Raw genomic sequence first — 15347 nt, forward strand, 5'->3', positions numbered from 1 at the left:
AGGCCACAGCACTTGGGATTATGGGATTGAGATTATATGACAACCAGTTTATTCTGTTTTTCATAAATGTCATGCATCATCTGTCTGTTTTTATACACATTGCGTGTGTTTTCTCTGGACCCAGTTTTTGTGCATCTCTGTGAGAGCTGTGAAACAACAGCCTACTGTTACATACAGGTGCATCTGTGCAACATGAGTCAGACAATGTGCAACTATTGATCTATTCTTTGGAATGGATAAAAAAGTCAAATATCCTTTGTAGTTCTTAAGTCTAAATATTTGTTTTCTGAAAAAATGCCATAGTTATTCTTTACCCTGACACCCAAGGAGGAGAAGCTGCTTATTCTTTTTTTTTTTTTTTTAGGTGCTTTTTAAAGTCTAAGATGTCCTCATTAAAACCTGAAGTAAATTGTCACATTTAAGAGCATTTTTCTAAGCTGTGCTTTTTGGTTTGGTTGACTTTTGAAGTTTTTTTTAAAGTGGGTTATTGGTCAGCTAGCTGACTGAGGTCCTTCTTATGCGGTTACTCAGTTTGGCCTATCAGATGAGAATAGGAAGAATGCAGTGTGAAATGTGGGATTAACGAAACAAGTCTGTGTCTTTCTAACATGTCTAATCAGTTCAATTTCACTTTAGTCAAGTTCTAGACTGATCTCAATAAAAGTCAAAGCAATTCGAAGCAACTGACCACAATCTGGACTGCTACAGCAAGGGGTCTGAATACTTTTGTAAATCACAGATTATTATAATTTTACTGTTTACCAACATAAATACTAACATTGAAGTGGAAGTAGGAAACAATACAGAGCACAATGAAGCTGCATTATTATAGAGAAAAGATGACATTTTTGCTTAATAAATGACTACAATGGATGAAAAAAATAAGTTTTACAGATCAAGTTAGCACTAAATCTAAATATTTATTTATTTTAGCGTTACTCAAGTCACACAATGCAATAATCCTGGTCCAGCCATTCTTAATTATTCCCTCTAGACTCTTCACACTACAAGGTCAACATCCAAACAGTGGAACTGTAAGCCAGTAGTTAGGCTGGTGTGCAGTGTTCATTACAGGTATGTTTTGGCACATTATACTCTCTCTAGCACTTAAGGTCTTCATGCATATTCTGAATGTGTGAAGAGGACCTGTTCAAGTTATTTAAAATACTCAAAATTAGACACTTTAGGCAAAAAAATTCAAGTGATGCTTTTTATACTGTATCTTAGAAACCAGTTGGAGTGTATGGCCTCAGGTGAGACGAGCCTGCAGTGAGAGCTTCCGAGTGTATTAAGTACTAGGGCAGCGCTTAAATAAGGCAGCAAAGGGTAAAGGAGCAGGTGCTACTTTTTAAAGCAATTCTCAGTGTAAAAGGATGTTATTTGGATGTAAGTCTACTGTACAGCTGATTAACTCAAGTATTTCTTTTCGCATGTAAATGGTGCAAATGTTGCATCCAGGCCACGTCCTCAGTGATCAAAAGAAGGCTCATTGCATTGTTCATGTATTCCATGCAGGCTCCATCACCCCCTTCGCCCTCAGCTAATGAACCAAAGTATGAGAAGCGCTGGCTGGATGCTGTCTGCCTGCCCTTGTTGATGGCCAGAGTCTCCAGATACAAAGCTGGCACAGATAAATTAAGGTAAGGGTAATCCAGCATGATATAATTCACCTCTAAGGGGCACAGTTCACTGAGCACAGTTGTTGGCTTAGCAAGCACTTTTCATTTAGGCAGGAGGATGTTAATGCCAATATCTATGCACAGGCATAAACTCCTTAAAAGGTCACTGCAGCTGTGAGTCTGTGGCTCAGAAGGTGTGACTGTGAGAACACTGGTCGAACTTGTAAATGCATTTGATTATTATGCCTGTCCTTTTTATATTGATTTTCTTTTTCACTCTGGTTTTGCACCTATTTTTCTTCAGAAATATTTTTTTTTTCAATCAGCAATTTCTAATCTGTTGGACCAAATACAACTAAAGAGGTGTATTGTTTAACATTTTTCACTATTTGGAGGTAATTACTTCTACATCCCATACAGCTGCTGAACATGGAGCTGGAACCAGTTTTCAGGTTCAGATTTAATGACTGATGAAAGTCCTGTCATACTAATGGCAGATGCCATTTATAGAATTGTTATCAAAGTATGATGAGAGGAGATTAACACATTTACATGATCAGCAGTGTTTAATCATATCATCGTTTCTGATCTTAATCCAAATGTAATGTGACAGTTAGTGTGGTACAATGTATTTTCATGATTATGACTCTTAGTTACTGTTTTTTAGGGGGAAGTTGATGTAACATTTAACTTCATTTGATTTTATTCAAATTGAAAATTTATTATTAGTCTGCTCTCATTAATTTCTCTTTAGGGTGTGTCTTGTTGCATAATTTAGACATTGCAGGTACATAATAATAAATAATGGAAGCCTGCTCTGCACAGTTAATTAAAAACTTGTTTATAGGATACCTCATTAGGTATTTTCTAATTTTATGCATTGGGCAGCTCACAATGATAAGAAAATTAAAGAAAATAAATCAGCATTTACAGCATCTCTGGCTGAGCAACTCTTCTTTTTGGTTGTTTCTTAAATAAATAGCCTAAAACCTTTATTTTCGGAGCAGTAGCTACACTTTCACGTGCATATCAATCGCCAAGTTATTCAGTAGAATACAAGATAAAACAAGCAAATGCCTTATCTCAGACAATTGTAGCAACTATAATAAGAATAATAATTATTATATTTATCATCCCTTTTGTACAGCACTTAAAGGCGCAAATGTTTTGCTCTGCACTAGACAAAGCAGTGATTGTAGTCATGACTTTATGCTGTGAGATGTATTGACCTTAAAAGGGAAAGATTATATAACTTTATATGCAAGCAGTGGTGGAAGGGATGATTTTGTACTTGTACTAGAGTATTACCTTATGTTTCTACTTGACTACAGCTGTCTCTTATCTTAACAACTTATCCCGTTATGAATCTTGGGATTGCTGGACACAATCCAAGCTGTATCTGGGTGAACAGCACTAGACAGGGTTATCACCCCTTTGCAATAACTCATTGTAATAATTAAAAAACAAACCTGTTAGATTACTGTGAAAATACAAACCCTAATACTGAACTGAACAAAAGGGAGTGCAGTACACCTCTGATTTCTAATTAAGTCTAAGTACGTAAAGCGGGTTATAACCTAAAAACACCACAGCTTTGTTAGTGTTGGCCTGGGCTTTATCTAATGCAACATTGTTTCATGGAATTCCCTGAAATATGTAAAAAATTAGATTGCAAACCCTAATGAAAATTGGAAAAGGTACAAGGGCATCAGCAGGCCACTGGACATGAAGTAGCTGCAGCAGTGGTTAGGAGATGGGAAGAGTCATACTACCAATAACAGAAGGCTCAGTGGCTGTCCTCAAAATGACGCCACACACAATCCACTGTTCACTAAGCCCTTGCACTGACAAGCAGCAGAGTTTAAGTGCTTTTCACTTTTGAATCTATGGAAAAATGTGGTTTCCAATTATGTCCTGGGATTCCAATCAAACGTGGATTATTTTAGAGCTAAAGTTAAACAACACAAGCCTTCTAACCATTATCTTTTGAAGAATGACTCCTGTAAGAATGTTATCATCCTTGACCACAAGGAACAAATCTGTCATCAACTGTAGCATGTATAGACTGTTGTTGTGGTTTGTTCTTAGACCCGCAGATGTCAGAGTGTACTTTAGTCAAATCTTTATATTAGTTTTTCAATTACTTTACTTTCAATTACTTTTACATAATTACTTATGATTTGTACTTTGTTATATAGTATACTGTACATACAATTTAAAAAATCTGATGTTTAGAAAATATGAAGCATTATTATAGATCAGTAGATGGGTGACGTACTGTAGGAAAAAGCAATTGAGAAAAGCTTGATACGTCAAAATATGGATTGAGTTATTCACATAAAAGTAATTGTACATATATTTTTAAAAACATTTGTCATGCAAACGTTCTATTCTTTCTGTCTTTTGTTTTCATTCCTAATGTAAGACTTGCTTTGTTCAGCCATTACCAGGATAATATACCGTATGAAGGGCCCGCTGACCATTGACCGGGAAGAGCCTATTTTACAGTATGCATATAGATGTATTTAAATTATAAAAATATATATTTTAGAATGAAATAATTACAAAATCCCACACTTGCACTTGTCCACTACTGCATCACTGGATAAGCCCACAGTAAAACTGCTGACAGTCCAACTTATAACCCGAGGAGTGTTTCCATACCTCAGTAAAAACACAGTCCTTACTTTTGGGCTTTACTTTGATGGGGCAACAGTCCTCCAAGTAATTCTGGCAGATGATTATTCCAAACAACCACCTAATAACTGCTAAGTGCCAGTGAAGTATTAAAGAAATATATTGGGGAGAGTTGCAGCTTAGTCACACTAAATGTAATAATCCAGTGCTAAATCAGGAATAGCAAAGATCAGTCAATAAAGAGCACCCAGGCAGAGAGCACGTCAATATCAGTGTTTACTCTACAAAACATGGCTGACGTGGGTATGTCAGAACACACGCAGATCAGGGTGGATATTAATGAGGCAAACGTCTGAGAATTTTTCATATGATCTCAGTGGAAAATAGTCACATTTATGTTTGTCCTTTCGGCTTATCCTGTGAGTTCAGGGTCATCACAGCAGATCACTTGGCATAGTTTTTACACCGGATGCTCTTCGTGACGCAACCCTCCATTTTCTACCCGGAGTCATATTTATGTTTAAGTTAGATAATTAATAAGAACCTGTTCTGTTCTTAATATGGTGACTGAAATACATGTTGTGAGGGTTACCATCTGCAAATGAGTGTTGATGTAGCTTTATAGAACACATACTAAAAATTCAAGTTTCCCTTACTCGTTGCATTTATCAGAACTCAAGTGAATTGTAGCAAATAAAACAGTTTTAATAATTTAACATAAATTCAGCCCTTCACAAACTTCTCACAAAATTGTGATTTATTGCTGCAAAACGCTCAAACACTTGCAACTGTATTTATTAAATGTGTAAGAAAAGGTTATGGCACTGCATTGCAATTTCTTGGTTTTTTTCACAAATTGTTGAAATTTCTGCTTTTGGTGAACATCAGATCACATTTAATGACCAAACACAAATAAACACAAATATTTGAGATGGCAAAACACAAACAATCATGATCTTTTGTGTCTTTATTGGACCAACCAATAAACATACCAATTAATGGTGGAAAAGCTTATGGTAACACTAGGGTTCTGATGTCAACTGGAGTCAGCAAACCTGGAGTTCAGTCAATGAAACGAGAATGGAGGTGTGGTTTAGAAATACTCAGAAATACAACTTATAAAAACACTCAGTTTGCTATTCACAAGCAGTATCAACAGAGATGAGCCATCCTTTCCAAAAAAAGATTTAGAAAACCTACAGTCAAGAGAGGCTGGAAAGGGTACAGAGTTGTCTCAAATGCTTTAGATTCATCAGTGCCAGTTTGACATATGTTCCAAAAATGGAGATGACTTGGTATTGGAGTTACTGTTGTAGCATCCTAAGAGAGAAGTACAGTGGAGGAAGCATCATGATTTTATCAATGTATCCTACAGGGTCATGTAAATGGTCCATGGTCTGGTTAAAGCACTTTACAGTGTTGTTTCTCATTCACCCAATGACACACACTCACTCAGAGATGACGCTGGATGCCACTCACCACACACGTCAGGAGCAACTCAGGGTTCAGTGTCTTGTCCATGGGCACTTTTACACACAGCCAGGAGTTAAACTATTGACCCTGTGCTTTGTTAATGACTTACCAAACTGAGCTACATCAGCCTAAATTAAGCTGAATGATGCATCTGAACCCAAAACATTGAAGTGGATCCATAACAGAATAGCTTCAGAGACATACAATCCACCTGAGTGGCCAGACCTCAGTCCAATAGAGACGCTGTGAGAGAGAGAGCCCTTCAAACCAGATGTCTTATGAATATGGCTGTTCTGAAGCATTTATGCGAATGAATAGTTTAAAATTTCTCCTGAACGTTGTGCAGGTCGGATCCACAGCTACAGTAGGTGCTTTTTTGAGATTATTGCTGCCATCTGTGATTCAACTAGTCATTAAAAAGCTGTTACTATTACTTCTTCAACCATCACTTTGTATGTTTTTCGGTGTATTCAATAAAAGCATGAAAGATCCTGACTTACATCAGTCTGGCCAGTGAGTGGGTCAACTTGAACACTGTGGGTCTCCCTCAGAATGTCATTGAGACCATTCATCAACAAGGTCTCTCTATGGTAGGAAATGACGGATTTTTGAGAAATGGTGATCTGATTGGCAGGTGATTCCCTTTTAGTCTTTTGTGGCGGTGATTTGGATTTTCCTGCAGGACACGTTTGATAAAGCGAATGCTTGTACCACCATTAAGGTGTATTTAGCAGCTATTTCTGCCATGTCGGTCTAGAGGGGAAGACTGTGGGACAACCCCCCCCTGGTGGGCCGTTTCGTGAGGGGCTTACGGTGTAATCTCCCTGTTTGCAGCTGACCCCGTAATGGGAACTTCCTGTTTTGTTAGGGGCCCTGTCAGTTGCACTTTTTGAACCATTGGAACAGGTGGATTTGAAAATGGTGTCTGTTAACACAGTTTTTCTCCTGTTCTCACTTTAACCAAATTGACAGGTGACATTCATGCCTTTTCAGTACATCCAGCGTGCACAAAGTTCTCTTCTGGGAATGCAAAAGCTTCTTATTTTCTGTATATTTGTTCAAATTAATGGCTTGTAACATATCATGTGTGAAAGTTGATGAATTGACCATTAATAAATTCATTACTTGCACCTTATGAAACCCTGGCACAGAGTGCCACTGACATAAGAGCAGTATACCCAATTATTGTGCAAAAAACTTCAATAAATTCAAAATCTAGATTCAGGAAATCTTTTCAAACTTCTAGTGCTCATGGTTTGCAATCTACTTGCAGGAATTTATTGTTTCCATACAGTTTCATTATTGTTACTTTGGTAACACTACTAGTATATTCAAATAAACAATTTTACATTTATCTGTTGCTGTAGTTTCTCTCTGTTTCACGTAAAGCTTAAATGTGAAACTTATAAAAGTGGGATGTGGAAACCTGAATCCTCTTGTGACTTACCATTTGGAATGAAAATGTTCTGTAAAGTTGTTTTTTTTCCTAATCTTTCCTTTTAAAATAAGCAGTAACTGTTGTTTGCCCTGTGTCATTTGGTCGTTGGAGTGTTAAGGGGCTGAATTATCAATCAAAGTACTTAACAGATCGGCTGCATTTTCACTGAGAGTTCCAGAATGAGCAGCCGTCATTAGTGCCAATGTGCAGTTGCTGTTTTTTCTCATGTTCCCATCTAATGTTGCTGTGGACTCTACACCCCATGTTGTTGTGTATAGAAGGTTATACAGTGTTCTAGTGATCCTTGGTAGTATATATATCCTCCCAGATGGGATGCCAAGTAGATTTTCTTTCTTTAAGTTTTTCCAACCAATTTAATTCCACTCTAATAGGGGAACTGGGGGAATTGGTCTTCTGTTGTGCCAAACGGATAACTGACAGTGAAGAGGCAGAGAGCCTTCCTTCTTTTTTTTTTCCTTAGCACTCATTTTCCTGACAAGACCAAAGTCTCAGAACAGCTCCTCAGTTTGACATTGAGGTATTCTCAGCCTTTTTAAGCTGTCAGAACAGATGTGTTTAAAATGGTAACAACCTTGCAAATTAAAGTGGTTTTACCTACCACCCTTTTACCTACCCCTAACCCTACCATACCCTGTGTTACAGCGTGGTTGCTTTTCTAAATGTGAGCATTCATTTCTTTACATTATTACCCAGTCATATATAAATTAGAGTGTAATCTGCAACCTGCACAGTTCTACTGTAGATGGTGCAAAAATTGACTTGAAGAACAGTCGATTCAGCGCTGTGACAGTGACAGACACATTGGATTTTCTGTAGCAGCTTCACAATAAAAAGCATCTTGTAATATGAAGCAACAGCTGGGTTTTCCATAACCTATTGCACGAACTTGATGTACCTCTTGTATGGTAAACATACAGTGAGCCTGTCATTAGTGAGACACTGTAAAATTGCACTGGATTACATGCATACATCATTTTCCTGTAGGTCCCTAATGCTCAGGGATAGACAGGTGGACTCCTGAATTTGCAATAAAAACAACGATATAGAAAAAGGCTATTGTAGAAAACATGCATATTGTAACACATTCTTCATATGATTATGTTGAAAATGTTTCAAAGCCTGCCTGTTTCACTACCTCGCTAATCAGTAGACATGGTACATGTTTCCTTGTCATTTTCAATCAAACTATAAAAACGGGATCTTTGCCCACAGACAGTACACGTATATTTTTCACCTGTCGTCCTGCATGTTGACTAGCTGATGCTGCCCTGTCTCAGTTAATTTATCACTGTCATGGTAATGGGCGGGGCACAACAATTTGTGCCGTTGGGGAATGGTGCAGATGTATGAAACCATCACCCTCTCCCTAGATCCTATCTCTGTGAGGATTTGTGCTCTGTTCACTGAAGGTGGAAGGGCTTTAGCAGCTTCTCCTGACGGGGTTGTGTTCTCTTGACATTGATCCGCCAGCTGTCCGTTCCTTTGATTAATCTCGTTGCACTTTCATCCCTCCTCGCATTTCCCCATTACTGCACAGTCTCAAAAGTTTTGCATTAATTGAAGGAGATCTAACTGATATTCTGTAGATTCTGTGTCTAATGTCATTTCATCAGTTGCTCACTTTTATCTGTGTGTGTGTGTGTGTGTGTGTGTGTGTGTGTGTGTAGAATGATTTTCATGTTCTGGGTCTGTAAGACATATTTGTTTTTTTAGAAGAATTTTAAAATATTCATTAGTGATGTTTTTAAAGTTACTCACATTTCAGAAGCAGCTTACTTGGGTCAAGTACACTGACTCAAAAAGAATTTCCGCCTTTGTTAAATATAAAAAGACATTTAAGTCTAGTGAATATCACCCCTAGAGAGGCACTGGGTCAGTAAACAGGCAGCAGAACATAAGATTTTAACAAGCCTATTGCAGAAATGATATAAAAGTCATGCTCACCAGAGAATTTGTTAGGAATGCTGACTTTGTAACATCCAACCTTAAGGAACTGCTGTGTTTGTGAGGAAGAACTGTTTGTTTTAGGAGCTGTCTTAGACCCTATGCATTTCTCTCCATCTGTCAGGCGTCACATCATGTACCTCCACAACATCTCGCCACTTCTCATGTGCACTTACAAATGTCTCTCCGGCCTTTACAATTTTTCCCTAATGTTGCAGATTCCTTACTTAGACCAGTGTTGTTGCTTAACCGTCACATGAAACTGCTCCAATGTTCTGTGACAACTCACAGTGGAGGCTAAAAGTGTCAGCAGCGTGCAAATGCAGAGAAATTAAATGTCAGGAAGTATCATATTTTGCTGATGAGTTCGATCTCCGTTGGATGACCTCATCAGCACCCTGTCTGATAAATTTGTGTTAGTAAAGCAATGAGCTTAATTATAAGGCTGTCCCAGGGGGTGGCAAAGAATAAAATAAATAAATTAATAAAAACAAGTCCAGATGCTTAATAAAAAATGACTTTGGACTGTCAAAATATAAAATCATCCTGTAAATGTTTTGGGAAAGGTAACTTTTTCAACTTGAACAGCAAGGTGTATTTTATTGACACTTTCCTATTCCAGCTGGGGATGCCATGCAGAGTGTTCCCTTTAGTACTGTTAGGTGTTTTTTAAATATATTTTTCAGTTATAGTTTATTCAAAAGACATGAATTTTTATTGTTTTTACACTTTCTACATTCAGTATAGATTAATATTACATGTTGTTGCCTTTGTTGTTTCGTACTGGCTGCCTCCCCAACTGGTTCCCGTCTTAATGCTAATAGAAATACAAATACAAATAATGCATTTCCAAATATGAAACAGTTTTTTTTTTAGCTTTTGACTACACCTCAGTATACTGTAGTCATGTCTCTCCAGCACCTTGTTTCCTTTTTAAATTAGAGCCAATACGTGAACTTTGCTTATTTATATTGCAGAGGCATTACATTTAACTCTAAAATCAGTTGTAACCTTACCCCAGAAAGTGTGATTTGAAAAACACAGAAATATGGCCAGCATAGCTCAGAGTATGTGAAGGCTCAGGAAGTGCCTCTCTAGAGCATCTGTTGTGCAGATATTTTTATAATTAGGTGTCACTAGCCCATCAAGCTCATGAAAGAAGCTTGTACAGTGTATAATAAAGTCACAAGTCTTACAGCACAAGTAATTTGTCTAAAGTAACAAACTGCTCTTGATTCACTTTGTGCACACTGTTAATCTTTTGCATTGCTCCTGTCTAATTTTGACCCCTACCCTTCTCCAGGTCCAACTATTTTGAAGTCTTCACCTTGGATGGAGCAAGCACCAATATTCTTCAATTTTGCACTGCAGCAGAAAGCACAGACTGGCTCCAAGCAATATCTACAAATATCAATGACTTGGCACAGGAGAATGTAAGTCCTTGACTAAATTTGCCAGGCTTGGTCTTTATTGAAAATGACAATAGAAAGAATCAATGATTGTCACATTGTGAATATGCGAGATCTCTAACTCCCTAAGATTATGCAGTGCTGCAGATGTTTTTTCCTTACATGAATGGTGTATAATAATATTATATGATTACATTTGCATAGTTATTGAACTAACATAAATCAGCAGATTATTAGTTTATTCCATAAACATTTTTAGCTATTAATTTTTTGCAACTATCTGTTACAAATCACCACCTTAATAATGAAAACATGGAAACATGTAGTATATATGTTTTGCCCACAGTTGTTACATGCATTTTTACCCAACACACACACACACACACACACACACACACACACACACACACACACACACACACACACACACACACACAATCAAAGACCACAGCCTAGCAGGGTTTTAATAGACCCTTCCTGACAAGCACTCATTGAGTCACAGTGGCACCTCTCCCCCTTTGCAGACAAAAAAGGAGGCTCTCTCATACCTAATTAATGACTGCTAAGTAGTCATTCGGCATGTGCACTTCTCTCTCTCATTTCCTCCAATTTCACTTTGATTATGGCACTGATGATGTGATGCATTTTTGGTGAGGATGCAGACGTACTATACGCCCGTGCTCGGCGACTGCACAGCTGTCTTTTTTAAAAAGTGTGATTAATTCATGCCTGCATCACTTAATTATGGACGTGGAGTGTGATTGCTAAATGGCCAATCAGGATGTAATTGTGTTCCTGCTTTGGGAGAGAGCGGAACTTTTGTTTTAATGACCTACGACCTTTATATAGACTGTAATCCCCTTGGGGTCTCTCGTGTGCTTTTCACGTGTGTGACTGTTATGTGCCATAGTGAAGGTTTATTTGATGCTCTTTGATGTTATTCTAGAGAGACTACAAGTGAAAGAACTGAGGAGCTTTTTGCTGTATAATCATAATATTAGCACTTCAGTTGACAGTGTAAATTCTGTTTACAAATTTGGCAAGACGAGACAGGAGCTAACACCCCATGGGTGCATTCTTCCTGAGAATGGGTTGCAGTGGTTTGCAACATGCTGGTTAAGTGACAATGTTTCCTTCCTAAGAAAGCACACAGCATTTTGAAACAGGGCTTCTGATGTTTGCTTGCTCACTGATGGTGGGTGTGGCAAAACCACTGGCTTTATGTTTATATAAAGAAAATGTTTCAATCTTCAAGACCCACTTTAGAAGTAAATTGGAGAATATAACTTTATATTCCCATGTAGTGTTTAAATGGTCTCAACACAGAAAGCTAGTTATCCAAAGTGGAACTGTTATGGGACATCCCAGTGGCTAAACTGGCCAGAGTTCATTACTTTTTCATGTGTGAAATGCTGAGTTTGAATACGATGTGACACTGAAAACCATTTCTCACAGCTGCTAACTCTAAATGATTGGGGACAAAACTAAAAAACAACAACTGCTTGAATAGATGACGCTTAAATGTTGGTCAGACTTATTATGCCCAGCTCCGGCTTAACATCACCGGTCTCAATAGTAAAATATTAATAAAGCACGTTTAATTAGTTAGGACAATAACATTTTGTGAAAGGTTAAATGTGGGCACTTTCACTTGAGCTTTTGTTTCTTACTTTTTAAAGATGTCATGAGTTTGATATTGGATATAGTACAGTACCTGTTGTAGCTAGCTGTTAGTAATAAAATTTGTCTTTTTTGGGTAACTCTAGTGAAAGCACAGGAAAATGTATTGGATATACAGAAATAATAGGACTTTACTTCCATGTATGGATTTAATATAGCTTTTTGTATTTTTTTCCCTTTTCTCTCTCTCTCTCTCTCTCTCTCTCTCTCTCTCTCTCTCTCTCTCTCTCTCTCTCTCTCTCTCTCTCAGATAAAGATGGTCAACAAATACTGCTCTTCAGATGATCAGGTATGCAGACATTGACAATACACAATGATATTTCTTTTTAGAAACCCAAAGTATAATGTTCCCTCTTTTTAACTTTCATTGTTGTAGATGTTGGTTAAATGTTTGGAATAGTATGTTGTTAGAGATGTTTAGGCCTTCAGTTGACACTTTGATGACTTAAAAGTATTATCTTCCATTTGCTTCTCTGCAGGGGCTGCATTCTAGACAAAGCTTTAATGTGCATATCCTGTTTTATCTGTTTGCTAACCATTGTAACAACAGTCAGGACGAAATTCCAACGTGTGCAAAGAAACCTTTTCAAGCAAATAATGAAATTGTTACATCTCTGCAGATTGTTCACATGGGCTGGGCATGTGAAAGTTCAGAGAGCAGTGCTCCTGGTGAAGCCTCTTCATTCAAGTTCCTGGCACTGAGAGGACCATATTTTTATATCTTCCGAAGTCCCCCGGTAATTATTGTTTTGTATTTTCCTATTTGATAAACTTTACGATTTGGGATTACTGAAATTAAACTGTTATTAAAAAGTGCATAGTGTGGTGATCTCATGTTTCAGAATTCTGAGTCACATTGCTTTATTTATTTATTTATTTATTTTATAAGGGAAAACTGCTATAATTAATGATTGTTTTGCCCCTTTGGCCCATGTGGCTCACGGTCAAATATCATGCGCAAATGATTAATTAGTACCTTGGATTCATCTCAGTGTAGGAATTTCTTCAGGGCCTTTGTGTGTGAGGTTTTTTTTTTAATGTTCCTGCTGCTGCTCAGTGTTCTGGGACTGCCCCCCACTGAGCAGCATGGTTTGTGTCTCTAAAAAAAGTTGGCAGCATCTGTAAAAGACTATTTTTCAGTTATAATTAAACAAGATGAGCCAGACATGAATTTATTTGTTGTGATAATTAGTGAAATGAACTAATTCAGTATTTGTTTGGACTGGAAACATGTCTATTTCCAGCTCAAACACACCATTGCTGTATCTGTTTTGGGAACTGCTGAGGAATATTATGCAAATCTTTATCTCATCCAGTTAAAACAAAGATGTCTGTAACATTGACTTGTGTATGAACTATTTGAAGTGTGTTGATTTAAAATGTACAGATATAGCCTGTGTCTGTGGTGCCAGACGTAGAACAAGTCATCCCAGGGTCGGTTCTTTCAATCCCTGCTACTTGTCCATGTGTATAAAACTGCTCCAGATGGTCAGGCCAGCAGCTTGCATGGTACAGTTGTTCGCTAACATCTGTATGTATGTGTGTGTGTGAATAGCAAAACAAGAGGAAATACCAAAACATTGGATAAAGTAAATTAATGATTGCACCCATTTACCATTGTAATACATTTCTATATCCATGCAGATTGAAAACAACCCAGCATTAAAAAGCAGAGGGGGCTTTGTTTTGTGGGGGGAGCATTGTTAAAGTTACCAGTGAGACCATAAGATCTAAGAAATCCATTCTGAGTGACAGATTCATGCATTTTAAGGCTAAACAGGTACCAAAACAAAGCAGTGGTTTACATAACTCATAGATGGGCTTTTACAATTTTTGGAAAGTTATTCCCTTGGCAACTATAATCTTTTTTGTCATGAAGTTTGCTAGAAAAAAAGTGAAAATCCGACTTTCAAATCTATGAGGGACGTAGCATCCCTGCTGCACCAAAGACTGGCTCCTTTCAAATGAATTAGAAGGCTGGATTCTTTGTGACAAATATGACTCGGGTGGGTGCAACATGCAGCTCACATCGATCATCAACTGCATCTGTACTGACAGAAATTAACACCATATAGTATCATAGTACTTTCTTATACACATGCATAGACATTCAAGAACGTTTGTGTAAGTGCTGATATTTTTGCACTGTATGTTCTGGCAGGTAATATAGCTCCTGTATATCTTTTTTATAATGTCATAAAATCTAGGTCCACATCATTTGCGTGGAAGTACCACTAAGTCTGCAGGTTGTGGACCACAACATAATTGAAAAAATATTTGAAACCAACCTGCAGTCATGCAGTTTTTAACTAGCTTTGGTCTGACAGAAATCAGATGTGACACTGGCCATTGGGTGCTATTTATTATAGGTCCAGTGTCTACAGGTAGCTTAAAATGTTCCTAACTGATTGCCAGGGTTGGTGAATAAAGGACGCAGCCTTATGTTTTTTTGTGATATGAAATAAGCTCTGTTTTCCCATTAGTATAAAAAACACCACTGTAGCCCAGATGTTTCTTTTTCACCTTTTTTACTTGATTTGGCAGGTGTTTACATAAGTTAATCGCATTTATTCTGTGCATGCTATGATTTGCAGTACCAACATTGGTTTTGCACATTACAAGCTGTTCACTCTTTGTTGGCCTGTCTTGTGTTCAGTTAGAGATCCCCCTAACACAGTTTGACAAGCTATTGTGGTTCACCTTTTCCGCCTAGAAGGTTCCCAAGATGATTCGAGGGTTTGTGTTTTTCCAATTATGTTCAAAGCTCAACATGAGGATGGAATTGTGCCTGTGTTTTAAAGGTTTTATGCCACGCTCATGTGTGAGTGTGTTTCCTATAAGTCTTAGGTGTTATGGATGCAAAGAAAGCTGAATTTTAGCATCTCAAAGAAATTATTCTGCTTGAAATTCAGCATCTCATCTGACTCTTTGAATAGTTTGGGGAATGTGTGTTGTCCGTTTAGTAAATACGAAGCTGATGTTAGCTTGGCTGAAAAACAAGGAACAGGAGCCCAACGTGAAGCTACAAGTTTTTATCCAGATGAAATAAATGTGCTGTTTCTTGTCCTAATGCTAAACTACAGTACACTCACCAGCTGCTGGTTGTAGTTTAATATTTACTCTACA

General features: G+C 37.6%; 1 protein-coding gene across 3 annotated transcripts in view; it reads left to right on the forward strand.

Annotated features, from left to right (window-relative positions):
- The window catches only part of sntg2 (syntrophin, gamma 2), a 68164-nt gene that overhangs the window by 37424 nt on the left and 15393 nt on the right, over nt 1-15347 (forward strand). For all 3 annotated transcript variants that reach the window (XM_067480863.1, XM_067480862.1, XM_067480864.1), the window contains 4 exons: nt 1516-1640; nt 10436-10565; nt 12472-12510; nt 12842-12958. In XM_067480863.1, the coding sequence (XP_067336964.1) occupies nt 1516-1640; nt 10436-10565; nt 12472-12510; nt 12842-12958 (411 nt within the window). The remainder of the gene's footprint in view (nt 1-1515; nt 1641-10435; nt 10566-12471; nt 12511-12841; nt 12959-15347) is intronic.

Source organism: Channa argus, chromosome 16, assembly GCF_033026475.1.
Source record: "Channa argus isolate prfri chromosome 16, Channa argus male v1.0, whole genome shotgun sequence".
Classification (NCBI taxonomy): Eukaryota; Metazoa; Chordata; class Actinopteri; order Anabantiformes; family Channidae; genus Channa; species Channa argus.